The sequence below is a fragment of the Egretta garzetta genome, unplaced genomic scaffold (genome assembly GCF_000687185.1).
Source record: "Egretta garzetta isolate BGI_Z169 unplaced genomic scaffold, ASM68718v1 scaffold210, whole genome shotgun sequence".
In the NCBI taxonomy this organism is placed as follows: domain Eukaryota; kingdom Metazoa; phylum Chordata; class Aves; order Pelecaniformes; family Ardeidae; genus Egretta; species Egretta garzetta.
In genome coordinates, this window is record NW_009258218.1 from 616,582 (window position 1) to 634,367 (window position 17,786).

The 17,786-nt window shown below is 36.2% G+C and overlaps 1 protein-coding gene across 7 annotated transcripts in view; it reads right to left on the bottom strand.

The window, feature by feature from the left end:
- Nucleotides 1-17,786, bottom strand: part of LOC104135121 (diacylglycerol kinase beta) — a 324,024-nt gene that overhangs the window by 7,516 nt on the left and 298,722 nt on the right. For all 7 annotated transcript variants that reach the window (XM_035903305.1, XM_035903197.1, XM_035903424.1 and 4 more), the window contains 2 exons: nt 4,591-4,711; nt 2,558-2,618 (listed from right to left, as the gene is read on the bottom strand). In XM_035903305.1, the coding sequence (XP_035759198.1) occupies nt 2,558-2,618; nt 4,591-4,711 (182 nt within the window). The remainder of the gene's footprint in view (nt 1-2,557; nt 2,619-4,590; nt 4,712-17,786) is intronic.

Consider the following 17,786-nt stretch of genomic DNA (forward strand, 5'->3'; position numbering starts at 1 on the left):
TTCCAAGAGGGGAAATAAAAGGAACACCAAACACTCATACGTTTCTTAAGGAACAAAACTCATCGATTTCCTTATCTGATCATCACATTTTTTTTCCATTTAAAAACTGATCATTAATCATTTACTTTCAGGTAATTTTGGGAGAAAACTGCAGTATTGCCTCTAAAGAAGACAAAAGCTCATGATTCTTATACTGGTTTCCTCATTTTTTTTTTTCTGAAATTTGAGCTCTTGTAGGTTCAAATAATTGGCTACATGGTTGGCTACACGTAAGAATTTATTTCGATTTCATGGGGTTTTTCTCAGACCCTGGTTTTGGATACACATAGCTGAGAACTCATCCTGATACTTATGTAATCAAACACATTTTGGCTTCCAAACAAAGACCTCTCTGAAGCCCACACTTGGAAATCACATTTTAAACTAGCTAACGTCCGTCTTTGTCATTGTCTCAGGAGGAATTCCTATGTACTTTGCAGAGAACTTCAAGGAAAAATTGTAGGGTAGGTAGAATTAGTGGGAAGGGCAGAGGTTGGACCATACCTGTTTTTTCCTTTGTAAGATGTAGAAAACAGAGCAGGGTACATGTACAATAATGCAAGGAGCAATTGCAATAAATACATTAAGCTCCCCAGCAGAGAAAAAACATCTCCTGAAAAGTTAATAATGTAACATAAAATAATATTTCTATATCTAAGTTCATAGAGGTGCAGTAGTCTAGACAAACAGTTCATATATTTTCTGCTCAGAGGAAATAAATACATTCAACAGTACGGTTTTCTTATGTAACATACAGTCTATTCTCTTAACAATAGTATAGCAAAAAGGATGGGTTCCACAGAAGAGTATATGCCATTTCTATCCCCTTTCAAATGCTTCTTCGACTGGACAGCAGTAATTATCAGTAATAATTTACTGTTTCCTCAAGGCAGTAATTGAAATTTAAGAACTGTCTCTTTTTCCACGTTTGTCCTCAATCGTGCAGGCAGCTTCTGCTAGCATTATCAATCAGATAGCAGGGATTTTGCACAGAGCAAGCAATCAAGACAAAAAAAAAGCACGTGTTATTGCCAGCATCCTTCCATAAGTTCTCTTCTGTAATCTGGCAACTGAAAAATTACATGTCTTTTTCTTGAACAAGTAACTGCTGGGTTCAGTACTGTTGTTCTGCACTGAGCCATCGCTGTAGAAGAGGTAAAGATAATGATATCTCTTAACTCCAAAATGTTCCCTGGAATAAATCTCATAAAATCCCTACTGTTCTGCCTTTACACAGTGTGTGTTCACATGGTTCTCCTCTCATTTCAGCATTTGAGCACTTACCATAGAGAATTAGAGTTCAGGCACTCTCCCCGCTGTTCAGCTGTAAATGGGGTACCCAGCAAACATGAACTATCGCAACCCTTTCCTGTCATCTTAACACACGTATTATCAGCTGCCATGCCTGTTAGCACCTTACTGAGGGTGCTCCCTTTGACTTCTTTGTGTAGCTTTTAATTCCACTACAGACATAAAGCTCATGGAAGTGATCCAGTACCCTGGTTTGGAGACTTACTCCAATCTGTACTGGGAATTCTTCTTTATCGCATTGCTGTTTTGTCATACTTACAAGCTGCAAGGCTACAGCAATTCATCTACCTAAAACCATGGGTCTTTAGGGAAACAAAATTGGTAAAACTCTGTATTAAAAGACATTACTAAGACTATATTCAACAATCAAGAGCTTAAATTTCTTCAATATCTTCTCCAAATGCTCTGTTTGTTGCTATAATTTATCAGAGAGAGATAAAAATGGAGAGTTCTTAGAGTTACACCTTTCTTGTGTCATCTGCAAATAATCACTCAAAGAACCTCATCTGAGCAAGCTCCTCCCTACCCTGTTCTGTCCTCTCCTATACTATCCTACCTGGATTGCTCTTTAGCTGCCCTCACTTCATATGTGTGGGCACTTAAAGAAGAGACTAAATAATTTCCTTCATTTCTCCTTTAAACTGTAAGAATTTTTAAAACATTAGTTCTATTGTATAATTCAATCAGCACAGTCCAGATGTCAGGTTTAAATAAAACCTCCTTGATATGAACTCTCAAAAGTACAACGGAAAGTCTTCCTAAATTTTTAAAGAATAATTAGTTACTTTATACATTTTAGCATCAAAACAAACATTGTTTTTTTTCCCTCAGCAACAGAGACTATAAATCTGATCATAAATAAATAATCACATTGAGTAAAGGGATGCTGGAACTGCAACCTTTGAGTATTTTCCAAATTTTTGAAATAAATGGTTTTTTTATTCCATCCTAACCTGTGGAAAAAACCAGCATGATAAATTGAAAATGCAGTGGGTGTTGAACTACGTAATAACAGTGTGTGAAGATGTTATGTAAGTAGATTAAGTTAATGCTGTTGACAATAGTTGCCTTTTAAACCAAAAGATTCTCTACCATTAAAGAATCATCAGTTAATATTTCTGACTATTGTAATTTTTGTTACTCATTAAAAAAAAAGTTCTTAATTTTTTTTGTTCAGCTCTCTTCCCAGAGATAACAGTATTCTTACCGTGCAAGGAGTTTGCATCCAAGGTTCCCCATCTATCTGCATAGGCAGAGACTTGCTGGTCCTAAAGGAATATATTTCACAGTATAAGAAAAAGTAACTAGACAAAATTGATAAATGTATTTATTAAGGAGGCATATATGTGATGGCACACACATATATATCACACACATATATATCCTGCTTTACCCCTAAGCTGCTATGTAATCTTCAGTATGACCCAACAAGCTTACAGAAGTAGCATAGTCACTTAGTAGGCTTAGTTTGATTTTCAACACACTTAGTAGGCTTAGTTTGATTTTCAACACACAAAGCAAAAACATTGCAAACATTTGCACATCTTGCTATTAATATGCTAGTCTCTCATGGGAGAATGGTCTGTAATTTGTGAAATAAAGAGTGAATTATGCAAGAACTTCAGGAATAAACCTTATTAACTGAAAAAACAATGGAACCTCCGCTATTTTTTATAATTTAGACTGACTACTACAAAACAAGTGAGAAATAAATCTTAGCTTTATCATCACCATTTATTAGAACCATAAAAGATGTTTTTATGCTTGTGTCTAACTCTGGGTTAGACAGTGCAGTCAAATAACATGACAGTTGTGCTATATTCAGAGGCTTTAACGCACTATGTTATAAAGTTAAATTGTAAGTAAAGGGGCACTGATTTTAACAGAAAGCTACAGCCAGTGTTCCCTGTCTAGTTTTGGATACCATGTTAAGAAAAGTGTAGGCAAATGAGAAATAATAAAAAAAAAAAGGGATGGTCTTTTTTTGCTCTTTTCCAACCTCATATTTCTGCATTATAATAATTTGCATGCAAGACTATTAGAAATAACATGGGAAAATGAGTCAGCTGAGCGCTCATGTGGGTCAATGGAGATTCTGGCTTGGACATTATTTGAAAATGACTAACAGTTCATGGGATTATCCACTGCTATCTATGGCTGTAAGTGGAGGAAGGGAAGAATGTTCTAAGAGCTCTTACTCTCAATCTTTTGAAGTTGTGGTCCTGCTGATGTGGGACTATAAACATTATCTCTTGGCATCTGAGAAGGTTGGAATGCCTCTGTGATCTTATTTCTCTTACTCATCCACATGAGAGAGTACTTTTGAAGTCAACATCACCCAGTCTTTAGGAGAATCTCAAAAATATGTCAGGCACTTTGGCAAATCCTACTTATTTTCTTAAAGTTTTTATTGTTGCTCATCTGTTTTATGCTCATTTTGGGCTTCTGGGGCTTATAATTGTTTAGCTTATGATTTTATTAAGATTTTGGAAAGTTCTTCCTGAGAAATTCTTCACCAAGGAAGAGTTGACCATCTCTCTCTTTTCCAGTCCTTATCTAATCCAGAAATTAGAATAATTACTTTCTCCTTGAGTCCTAATCTAAGGTTCCTCTGTTGTGAATGATCTGGTCACTTTTAGCATAGTAAACGATAAAACACAACTAAATTAGCATCCTCCACCATTAGTGGCTTACACATACCAACACATTTATTAGTAGTGACTTGTCAGTGTTCAGTAAATAACAAATGCATTAAAACCAGAGCACTTTGACTTCTACAGATCAAAAAAGTGCTTTACAAATACTAATTACATGCTACTATTCCCTGGTGAGGTATGCATTATAGGCGGGTTAAAACGTGTCAAAGTAATGGTAAATGACTTTTTGCTCAAAATTGCATGGAGTCTATGTCAATAATAAACCCCAAGATGTTCATGCCTCACTCCTTCTGCTCCAACTGCTTGACAATATTTCTTCACAGGATGAAATGACAATTGAATGCAACATGTGAAGATTGAATGTAAACACCCTTTTTCTATTTTTTTGACACATTTAAAGAAAGGAAAATGCATGGGCATAGGGTATGGACAGAATAGGTATATTTCATGTATAAAAATGATACTTTTACAAGCAATAAGTACAGTAATTCTGACTATTAAACTACCAAAGAAAGTGACTGATAATATATGAAAATATAATTTGCACTGTATTGTTGTAATGAAACAGTAAAGCTGCCGATACCTGATGACAACAGATGAGCACTGGGCAAGCCGCCGTCCAGCACTTTTCAGTCCTGTGTATATCTGTCCCATCTCCATGGCTCCTTCCAGACCAACCACTTCCATAAGCTGGTCACTTAGATCTGCAAAAGTTGAAAAAACACATTTTGTCTAGACAGCATTTTGACAGTGGTCATCCTGACTGGCAAGAAGTGTCAAAAGACCAGCTGATAATAAAAGATGTGGAGAACAGAACGGGCAAAAATGATTCTTAAGAAGTGATTGCAGCTTTAAGGTTGGATACATCTGGGCCTGTTGTCACACCATTCTAAAATATCCTGACCAAAGTGATTCTAAAATACATTTATAAACTCCATGGTATGTTTTAAAACATACATACTGAACAAATAATCTGATTATATGAGAAAATAGGAGTCACTCCTTCATTTAGGTTACCTGAGACTCATACAATGAGATGATTGCAGTTTAGAAATTTATGCTGTCCATTTTTTCAACAGATATGTAAAACCTGGTAAAGGAAAAGGCAGTGCTCCAGACCCTGTTGGGTTCTCTTTTATACAATCCTTTCCAGACAATATGTGCAACTTTAATTCAGCCTTTGTGTGCATGGATTATTATAGCCTTAATTATGAGACCACATATCATTTTCTACATTGGATTTTTGTCTCAGCGCGCAGATTGAATGCAAAAAGGGCAAAAACCCCCACTTATATCAGCATATCAGCAACTATTCATCTAGCTTTCCTGAACTTTGTAGTGCTTGTTTGCACCCAGTTATACATTTTTGTTTCATGCTGCTTTTTGATTACGTAGCATTTTGGCATTAAACTTCAAAAAATACTTAAATAAATACTGTCTCTGGTAAAATAAATATTAGTTTGCTTGACTTCAAGGAGCAAGGACAAATTCTGTCTAGAATTGCAGATACAAACAGAGATACAACCAGAAACCTAAACAGTAATATAACAGTCTGGTTTGAGAAGCAACCAAGCAAGGTAATGAAAACATTATCCAGAATCAACTAGGGTGTTTTGTATGCAATGTTTTATATGTTCCTGTTTAAATACATGTTGCCAAGACCAGATGGAGAAGAAAAAGAAACATTTTTTTTTTTTAGCTGTATATTATGTGTGTTTTATAGATTGGCTGTTAATATCCATGCTTCCAAAAGGTACACTATTTGGTGAAGCACAGCAATGAGCTAAAATGAGTCTATCATCACATTGAAAAAACAAAGAAAGGAGAGCACATTACTCTTTGTATATTTTAAACCCTTCAACCTTTAATGAAGGTAGAATTTCATGCTAATTATCATATCTATGAGACTAGTCCAAAGTTTCAAAGGGAGTCTTTTCTGTTCACTTCTTTGGGCTTTGAAAGATCTGATACTATCCAAAGCCTTCATTTTTATTCATATACTTTCTTAATATTCTTTGCTATTTTCATTTTCTCATCACAGAGAAATCAGTTCCACATAATATTAATGAAGCAAAAATAAATCCTATTATTTCCTATTAAGGAAAAACAATAAGATGGACAAAAGATTAAAATATATATAATGATTAATTTTAACTATGCATTTTTGCAGTCTGCATCCCTTTAGCACATAAAACGCAGATTTTGTATGTCTGGCTTTCTGCTGCATTGTTTTTATCTTAAAATGTTTTCCTTAAGTTACTCACTTTTAAACTTAACTCAGATTTAAACAAATTCTGCTTTTCTTGATAGCCATGGGGATTTAAATGGGAAAGTCCTACTCATTTGCAAAAGCTATTATATTATAAAAGCACACAGGACTTTATAGATGTACTAAATCATTAAAGTGTTTCCAGCCAAAGAAAACATCAAATTCCTATTCACTGGGTTATTAGAAAATTATTATTTTTTAAATGGGAGAATAATTAAGAACAGATTTTTATTACTGACAGCTCGGGCAACATATGCAAGATTCAGAATAGTGACATTTGCAGTGATATAAATTTGATGCATCATTTTTCAATAGCTGTGAGATTAGTGCTAGTAACAGCAGGTAACTAAGGGCCAAATCCTGCCCTTTGATCTGTACCACGCATGTCAACAAATGTGGTATATTAAACATTGGAAGAAGGAACTGAACAATACTCTACCATAAAAGTGAAGTCTTTTCAAAAACTTCACATTTGCAGTGGCACATTCCCAAAGAGGGGTTATTTTGGGCCAAATATGAGTATTTTTAGAATCAAGCTTAAATTAGACATAACCTTCATTCAGAAGCAGTAAAAACTAAAGCAATTGTGACATGCAATTATTGACTTATAGGGTTAGTTTGCACTCCTGCCCCTGGTAATATATTTGATTTGATGGTTTTCAATATTCATGTCCACTTCAACAAATCCTTGAGCTATACTGACTTTGATAAGAACTCAGAGTGCACAAAGGTGGAAAAGGGAGTGTGTATATTTTAGTCCCATTCTTCAAAGATGTTACATGGCTACAGGTACACTGGTTGAATATAAAGGGTCAAGATATCAATGAATGGATTACATTTGTTCTTAAAAGGTCCCCACCAAAGACTCAGAAAGAGACTAAGCTCTATTAAAAGAGATCAGGTCTTCTATTAAATTAAAAGATAGTAAAGGGGAAGTCATTCTTCATTCTGGCGGAAGGTTATCACTGATTTCTTAGGAAGATCTGTGCTGGCCTCTGTACTGCTCAACATATGACTCTAAATAATCTGGGAATAGAAGTAGATAGTGCATTACAGAGGATTCAAATGAAGTAACGACAAAAGCCAGTTATAAAAAAAAGCTCCAGAATTTTACAGTACTGAGTAATGGGGCAATACGAAGGCTGAAAATTCAACACATGCCCATGAGGGGAAACAGAGCTAACTACATATATGTAGACTGTTATATGCATATATATTACATTTGAAAATAAATATGGGGGCTGTGTGTGTATGTCCATATATACACACACATATTTATTTTGCTGGGCTACAATTAACACTGCCATGCAGGAATTAGGATTATGGAGTTACTGTGGCTACTTCCATGAAAATATCAGCTCAGTAGTGATCAAATATCATCAAATACTACGATTGGTACATCCATGGAGTACGGAGTTTGTAATTCTAGTCCACTCAGCAATGCACAGGAAGATATAAATTCACTGGAAATGACAGAGCAACAAACATGGTAACAAATATGGAGCAGCTTCTGTAGAAATAAAGTAGACTAGGACCCTTCAAGAAGTAAGGAGATGAATGGAGGAAAGATGATATAGGCAGAGAAAATAATGAGCATCATGGAGTAGGTGAAGACAGTATTGTAATTCAGTATTTCTCAAAATGTAAGAACTAAGGAGTTTCATAGCACTCTAGAAAAAGCAGGAAATCCTTTTTACATAATATTTTGTTATACCACAATGCCATATTAGACTTTGAAATTCCCTAAATCACAAATTGATACACATTTAGTAGAGTATCTTAGTGGAAGAATCTCTGTAAGTTTGCCCTCTTATGCTTTATTCCTAATCATGCAATACAGGTTGGTGTCAGAGATCAGATACTGAGCTACATGAACTTGTGAGATGACCTAGTATCGCTGTTCGTGTTGTCTTCTGATACATCTTATATATTGTAGACCGGAATAATGAATGCCTCTGTTCACTAAACACCATTCATCACTTAAAGCAGCTTATAATGTGGACTTTTCCATGGCATGTATCCCGACTGTGTTTGAGACCTAATTCAGAGAGTCACTTCTTTTTGATATTCAAATTATATTCTGAAGTTACATACTTGTGTGTGCATCCGTGTGTGTCTACCAGCTATAAAGCAAAAACCATCTCTTAGGCATGTTGTATTTCTTCTGTGTTCTGCAGATTTTATTCTAAAGAGAAAATAATCAATTGGTGATGGTACTGATAAAATTCTCAAATGCATACTTCACTTATTAATTACCAATTTTAGAAGGTTTAGATTTAGGAAACTGAAGATTAGATTTTCAAAAAGAAATTAGCAGCTAATGGGGAACAACAGCAACTACCAGATACTGAGCAGTGTTCCATCTAGCCAGGTCATTTAGTTGCCTAAATGAGAGTTGAAGTCTCATAGGTAAGCTGTCACAGAGAGCATCTCAGTGCATTAGGAAAGTGTTTTTTGACTGGTGCCTTGGAGTTCTTGAGTCCATTTGTTCTACTTTGAGCTCTGGGAAAGAGCTGAAGGCTCTCGCTTGTTTTCTATGTGAATGAGCCATTAGAGTGTGTGGGAATGTTTTCACAGCACCATGCCTCTCCTGCCCTCTTCCACAAACCAAAGTACTTCACGTGTCTCCTCACATTAGGCCCGTCAGCAAACAAAGCCAGCTCTCCCGGGGGAGCGCTGCCGTCAGCAGATGGTGAGTAGCATGCAGAGGGCATCTGACCCCTTGCACTGACTGCCCATTTCTTCCCATCAGGCAGCAGGAGAAAGAGAAGTCCAAACAGGAACTTGCACTAGTGGCAGGCAAAACACTGTGGGTGAATATAAGCCCTTTATAGCACTTCCCCAAGGCATGAAGAAATACACTTTAAAGGAGACTTTAAAGTTTCCTAGTGAGGAGTTCATGTTATCCATTAGCTTGGCATTAGCTGAACGCTTCAATATTCAAAGTGAACACACAAGAGAAAAAACACATTTGGAATTAATCTATGAAGATAAAGCAAGGAAAGCAAAATGGGGTAGGGGGTGGGAAGAAGCATGGTGTGATTAGAAATACTGATTTACATAGAGAACTTTCCCTCTGTAATGGAACTGGTTTTGATATCCAATTTATCTTTGCAATATATAAATATTGCTGTCCTGGCAAGAGATTGAATGACTCTATTATAACTTGGGGTTACTGCACTCACTCAGGCACATTTGCATAAAAACACTGTTGGTCAGTGGTAAATCTGTCTCTGGCAGCAGTTTGTCTTCGAAGAGAAGGGGCTCCATGGCTTACTAAATGTAATCAAACCCTAGTAATCATCACGCTGGAAATTTTTTGGTTCCAGTTAAAATACTGGATAAGAATTAGAAAACTGGTATGATGCCAGAGGATCCTTGAAACACTCCTGAGCTCAATGCTCTGCACCACATGAATGCTTCAGTATCTTCCTAGAACACGGCATGTATTAAACCTACAGATACCCATTATGCAGGAGTGTGGGGTCACTTCCATACATAGGGATAGGGACTGCTGTTGTATAAAAAGCTAAAAATGTGTTTAATGTCACAGTATTCTCCTGATTTCAAAGGAACAGCTTTTCTAGATTCCTGGTTACAAGAAACCAGTATATCAGGAGCAATCTGTACATCCTGCTTTTTGTTATGCTTTGCTTTAGAGAAGCTACCTGAAGTAACATATGTTTCAACATTTATAATTGTTTATATCTGAATTGTACCTGAAAGTCCAGATGAAGTCAAGACTCTGTTTTGTTACTGATTCAAAGACAGATAACAAAATATGGCTCTTGTCTCCAAGAATTTATAATAGAGACAAATAAAACAGGCAAAGCATTGGGGAAAAATAATATTATTATTTATAAAGTGAAAATTATACACAGGCAAGTTTAGGTCCTGCAAAAGGTTTGTTCTCATACTCAGCTGGATATATGGTAAGTAAACCCACAAGAGTCGTAATGCTATTTCTACCACGTAAAGTTAAGCACATGAGTTTGCAGACCTGCCCTGGCCAAGATCACATGCAAAGTTTGTGGCAGAGACAGGAAATAAATCAGCAACTCCTGAATTTCAACCCTCTGCTTTTAAAAGTCTGTTCTCCCTCTTAATATTGACTTTGAGGATATATATCGAGTCCTACATACATAGTATTTGACCAGTCCTGAGTATCTTGCATTGCTGAGTTTACTTGTGAACTTTAAAAACCTCAGGTGGCTCCATACATCTATTTCATGCCAGTACTGATTCTCAACTAAAGTCTTTACTCTTGTCTTAGTATTTTTTCCTGTTTTTAAAACAAAACAGAACAAACTAAGCCTGCCTCTTGATGTGAAGAAAGACAGATATATCACTGCTGTAATTTTCACCCTGGTGAGATACTCAGATACGGTGATAATAAATTAAGCAGATATTTTATATATATAAACACATATAGAAATGCACATGAATTTTATACCTATGTGGACACCACACATATGATATATACCCATACTTATGCATGTGAGAAATTCAGTACATTTTTCCTCTACCATCTGAATTGATGATGCACTAAATAGCCTTAATGGGGTAAGAATGCAATCAATAAAATCCTGCCTCTGTCCAATTCAGTGGCAAAAATCTCACTGACTTCAGCGGGGCCCAGATTTCACCCAGTATCTTGTGTCTTGCATCAGTCTCGCACAGAGACTCTGTCCTCAGATGGAATCATTTAACAGATACAGTTCAGCCTACTACTGTACAATGGATTTTTTTTGTGTGTGTGTATATAATCATCTCCTGACTCTCATTAATCATTGAATGACAAGTTTCCTCCCCAAAATAGGAGGGCAAACAAGGAAGAATCAGTCCTTATAATTAAATATTTTATGAAACTTTTGAATGTGCACAGAAAGCCTTTGTAAAACTTTTTCTTAAGTGAACTTTTTTTTTTCCCTCCAGCTTACCAGGGGGAAAGAGAGTTCTTAATAGAAACTGTTCTGATTAATAGTAAAAGAAGAAAAATAATAAAAAAACCCCACCCCAGAGCATCCAAATTAAATCCCTTCCACCCAAAAACTACTCCCAAATACCAATGTTCAGATGTCCAACATTTGAAACAAGAGGTTTCATCCTCCAGTTCGGGAGATCATTATGGGTAAGTCTTTTATGGTAAAGCTTGGCAGACAAAATGTATTCTTTTTTTATAGATTTATTCTTTTAACGGTTTGAGGTACAATTGCATTGAACACGCTGCTGCACCAAAAAGCCCCCTATTATTTTAATCTGTATTCTTTTAAAAGTTATTTGTTCAAAAGGATTTCACTGTGTTACTCTTATACCCCCTTCATCCAACAGAACAAAAGCCGTTCTATGAAAGGAGTCTAAACTTGGACAAACCGTAAAAAAAAAAAAAAAAAGCAAAGTTCCTCTCTGTTTTTATCAAATTTGATTGCTGCAGCTGTTCCCAGTTTCTGTATTTTAAAAATAGCCTTATTCAGTGCCTTGTTGGCTAAAGGCCAGAGTACCATTAGAACATGCTGTACGGAAAACCTCTATTCAGTTACAGATACAGAAATATATTTAAGATCAGTGGGGGTCATCTGCAGCAAACACTTGTATGGGGGAAAATGGAATTTTAATGTGCTTGGACTGCTCACCACTTTTAACAGATATTTAAGAACTTCAAACCGGATCTTTCTATTTGTATTGGTACTATCATATTACTGAGCATCAGGTACAATACAATACGAGGAAGTCAAGATCATTTCAACTAACAAAAATAGATCTAATTCTCAAATTACTCCTTAGTAGTTCTGGCATTCACTTTAAATGGCTCCTAGTAATATTGGATATTTGATTAGCCTATAAAAATGCCACAGCCTAGAAAAGAAAAATACAGTAATATTGATGGAAATGTAGAAATCTGATCAATGAAAACCAGCTTTGATTTGTACATTTCTAAGAGGACTAGTACTAACAGGGGATAAATGTTCCCTTTCTGCAGGGTAGCAAACTCTAATAATGGCATTATCCCTATATTTATCCACCAAAGAGTTTTTTAGTTATCTGCCAGAAAGAAATCTTCATTCCATTTACGTGAGAATTGAAACTCCTTTTGATTAAAGTGGTAGCAATTTTGACCCAAGAGCTCAGAACCCCCCCCAAAGATGATCTTCATTCCTCCTTCCCTTCATGAGAAACTGTTCCATTTGCTTCCTTTACCATGCTAGTATTCCATGTTGTTTGGAGATCACAGCATGCAGAATGGATGCTGGTTTGAGCAACAGCAATTTTTAGTTATTAACCAAGAGCCTAACCCCAGGGAAATATTCTGAGTATCAGTGAGATAGATCATAGATCACTTTTAGCCACTTCTGACGGTCTGGAGTGCCTGCATTAAAGTATTCAAGGTTATGTATGTCTACCACAGCTGGGGGAGGAGTCTTCAGCATGGTAGAGAGATCCGAGGTCGTTATTAAGATTGGTACTAACAGGAAAGAAAACACAGCAGTGACGGCATCAATACAGTCTATATGAGCTTGCTGAGACTCCAAGTTCTTAGTAGCTGGTTGGCCTCCTAAGTTTCTTTGCTCTCACTCTCTCAGTACCTGGGTTAATTTAATTAAATAAATGCTACAATCACCCTTTGGATTGCAGTTTCAATTACAAACATTGTCCACACCTTCTCTTTGTACAGAAGCAGCATCAGGCAATTGAATGAGGTCAAAGCTAGTGAACTCCAGGGCAGGTTTTTGTATCATCTAAGTAAATCAGACAATCTTCCTAAACTTCCTGCACTCTGTGAAAGTAAAGAAGCTTTGATTTAGTTTCCCACTAAACTAAGTGTGTTTGGTGTTGTCCGAGGTGGCCTAGGATGTCCAGGACAGTCACAAAGGGCTGACAAGCCTGACACAGGAGCAACGGAAACAGCAGATGAAAGGATGGTATCTTGAAAGGAACTCTAATGGTGTTAGGAACTTCATATATGGAGAACTAAAGAAAACACAGGGTTTTCTCCAGACAGTGATTCAGAAGAAAAGTCTAAGAGGTCTGGTTTTCTGGAGCAGCATGTTTTTCTCTGTTGTCACCAAGAGGAATCTGGGGAGACAACCTAGCGTGCTTGGTCAACGTAGCAGTGTGTCCAAAGCTAACTTTCTGCTAAATTTACCACCCCAACGTTACCACAGGTGTTGGCTCCTTTGTGCAGGCTAAGGCCTGCAGAAGTGATACACTCTCTACTTACTCATTGATGGGACACAAGTGGGCTTGCTACCTCCAGGACTGAGGTCCAAGTATGCGAGCATTTTCCTAATGCTTACTTTTCTTTAATTTGTTCTGTTCTCCTAATTTGTCATTGGGGTTTTTGGTCTCTGCTATCTAATCTAGTTACATACAAGCAATTGCCGATATTTTTCTTCCTATCTGAACTACACACATTGCTAAAAATTCAGTATTTTTTTTACTATTACTGGTTTACAAGAAAATAGTTCTGGGATATGCAGAAACCATTGTTATTGGAGAAACCAAAGGGGAAAGTTACCTTTAATAGTGCTGCACGAAAAATAAGTGTCTGCTTTGATGTGCTTTACATGGAAAGACATTTCAAAGGATCACAATGAAAACAAAAATAAATTTCTTATTATAACTTTCAGTATTTTAAGTATTAATGACTGACATCAAGCTATTTTTCAATAGATTTCTCAACAGTTATTACAACACACATAGGAAGAAAAGATATTTCCACGACCAAGACAACTACCGAACAGTTCCAAATCCCTTCTCAAGGACAAAAAAGACCAGAGTCAGCTACAAATATCACAGTAGTGAGACTCAAGTTATTTTTAGTGCTCTGGTTCTGAACAGTATCAAATAGAAAAAACAAACTTTATTTCATTCCAAACAAGAAAAGACAACTTACAAACAAAACAGTATCTGGTTATAATTTATTTGGTTATGATGTTCTGCCACAAAATGAAAGCCAAAATCCTTTACTAAAAACTGATCTAAACACACACTAGTCAGCTGTAACACCACTCACAATGTTTCAGGTTGGAGAAATACAGAAGCAAAGTCCTTGCCCAGAGCTAACTCATCCTGAGATCCTGACCTGAAAATCTATACTGAAATGTGAAGCCTTGCTGAATTTGCCCTTAGAGAGATTTGATGTGGTAAGAAAAATATATCCTCATGGAGTTTAATGCAAAATAGGAGACCTAGAAAACTAAGGGAATGATTCTCATCTCATTTTCATTCTCACTTTTCACTTCCATTATTGTTACGAGTGATGGAGAGTGAGAGAAAGTGCATGAGAAACAGATAAGGAGATCAGAGTTGTATGAACACACATACATTTTCATTGTTTTCAGACTGGATTATGCTAGACCTGGATACGGCAATCCTACTCTGAATAGTAGTCATCACGTCTGGAGTTCCTGAAAGAAGTTCTGCTGTAATTCCTGACTAGCTGTGCTCAGACAGTTCCAGAGGGTGGACAAGCCTCCTGGTTACTTACTGGTAATTGTGATAGGATGGCACTTCAGGAAAGGTTTTTTTACTTTTCAACTTCACTTACTTATCTTCATCATGTATCTTTGTTTAAATTCCTTTTCTAGGCATCAGGGCCAAAACTGAAATAGTACGTATATAGGATTACTCTTTCAGAGCTCAGACACATGAACTTAAGAAACTCCTGGGGTTCATTTAGTGCATGGGATTCTACATGGGTCATGATGGGACATGGTGTTGTGTTGTTTATATTGTTATTTCTTTTGTATGAGCTATTTGCATAAGATACGCCATACACTGTTTGGCAGTATTTGTAGGGAGAGTTAATATCCTTCATCACGCCAACTGATACAGAAGGAAAAGACACCTTTCAGGCTGACAAGTCCTGCCTCCAGTCCAAAACAGAAGGAGAAAACCTCAAATTGAATTTGAGTTTGGAACAATCATTCCAGGTTTGTTTTCATTTTACTAATCAATTACACAATGGAAAGTGACGGTGGGAGGGTTGCTTTTTGGTTACATATTGAAATTAATCTGGAAGACCAGAACATTGTTCATGAATATTTTGGAATTTTCACCTTCCAGGTTACTTTCAACAAATGGCTATGAGACAAATTTTTATATTACCTTAATTTTGGTCTCTGCACAATTTAAGCATGGTTATTCGGTGATATCAAATGGACCACATGCATGTTTCTAGCATGACTGTTAAGTGCTCTGTTTATTCAGGCCTATCTCTATGGTAACTACTTTATGGTACATGATTTCAGAATACTAATTATAAATCAATATAAATAAGGTTGCGTACAACGAACAGGTTTGCATTTACATATCTGAGGCATCTGAAAATTCATCCTTACTTGTATAATATAACGTGTGATTGATTTTGAAAAATATTTTTCATCATCGTAATTCATGCATGGTAATAGTAGCTGAATTTTGTTTTCCATAACACTGCTTTGCACTAGGATCAGCAGCATAAGGGGACTGCAATATACTAAGGGGATTAAAGAAAGTAGAAGATGCAGGTGCACTAATAAATGGGTGGCCTTTGGATTACAGTATTTATGCATGCTATGCCGAACTAAACAGAAACCTAAATGTTACACATAAGAAGTGGTACAACAAGAACATCTGTGTTGTGGGACTGAACTGGCATGGCTAACACCTCCAGTGCCAGGTGCAAAGGAAATTTCAGTACAGCTTGAGTAATTTTGACTGCTAGCATCTGTATATACCAGATTATCTCTCCTCTTCCCTCCATATTCCACTAGAGTATTTGTATTACACATCTGGCTTTAGATTCTAGCATAGCAAGAGTCAGGTTGTAATCCTTCCATTCCTGGATCTTAGCCTGTCTTTTGTTTTGTTTTGTTTTGTTTATTTGGGTCTTGTTTTTCATACAAGCATAAGGCCAGAGTTACCAGTATTTTCTAAATGTATGGTTAAGGAAAATGAGCATTTTTCCCTGGAAAAGAAAGAAACATTAAAGGAAGAACTCTAGCTTTGATCTATTTAAAAATGCCTGTAGAGAAAGCTTCTTCTCTCTGTGATGCTAAAGTTGGACTCGAATTTCACATTTCTCTGAGAACGTCCACTCTTCTGAGAAATTCTAGATTTCCACATAAAGTCACTTTTTAAAATCAACCTTCAAAATAAAATGAAAATTTTAACTTCAAGTTCGACATACCTGATTCTTAGAAATATAGATGACATTTGGTAGAAGACTTAACTTGAAAGAACAAGACAGATGGTTGAAATGATTGCTAGGAGATGTAAAACCAGTCACTTGTGATGTACTCATTGAAGTCAAATCCTAGTCTTTGAAATGCGTGAAATTCCAACAGAGTCCATTAAGACCATGACCATGTATTAAGTGGCTCAGGCTCAAACTTTTATTTCTTAATTAGGCAAAGATTTCAGGAATAATAAAGCTGAAAACTTACAAAAACTACCACTGATCATGTTCAGGTGGAAGTCAACAGGTTGATCACCATTACCATGACACCAATAAAAGCTGAAGGAAAAAAAAAAAACCAAAACCACTAACCCAACAAAAAAAGAGATAAGGAAATATAATAGTGCTTGTATTCTGGGACAACAAAATCTGCCCATGTTGGTGTACTGTTAATGTGTCTGAACAACAGCTCTCCATGTTTTGGTTTTTTTTTTTAATCCAGCACTTTTAACAAGACCTACATTTCTATTCAAGACAGGAACAAAATGTTGTCAACAGTACAACTAGACATACTGAGCTTTGAAGGAATTTCTTCAGAAATGTTTGTGGAAAACTATTTCTCTTCTTGGCAATTTCAAATCACCTCCTTCCATCCCCAGCCACTGATTAAACCTCTTGAATATGTCTAACAAATAATGTAAAAAAGGAAAGGACAAATTATTTTAACTCTACACTTCTCTGGAAATTGGAAGTTTGTTTCACCACACTGCAAATTATCTTTGCTAACTTCTAACAAGGTGCAACTAAAATGCAATAAATACAAATAAATCCACAGGGAAGATACTCAAAAAACATTACAAAAGCTTGATTTTAGAAAAAAAATGCTATAACAAATTTGCAGTCCCTAGTTACTCATCTTTTATTGTTACTTTGGTTCTAATGCCAAATTCCTTCATTATTTTTTGACCTGATATGAAACACCATCTGGCAAAAGCATGTTGCAATTCTACATAAATGAAATAATTGGATGGTTGCTTTAAAATATATTTCATAAATAAGTATTGTTATACATTAGAAAAACTCATTTCATTCCATTTCTGAGCTCTACTGCTGAGCTATGACTTTTTGTGGGCCTAGAGGACCTGGGATTCCCAGGCAGTCTTGCATCTAGTGCGAGGCAGTCATGAGCCTGATGAATTTCCACAGTTATACAGTATCAGATGCATATGTCCATATGTTTCATTTGTATTTATTGCATGCATTATTATTATTATTATTATTGCTACTACTGTTAGACAAGGGTAGCACCACAGACTCATCCAAATCACTGCCCTGTAGGAAGAGATCACAG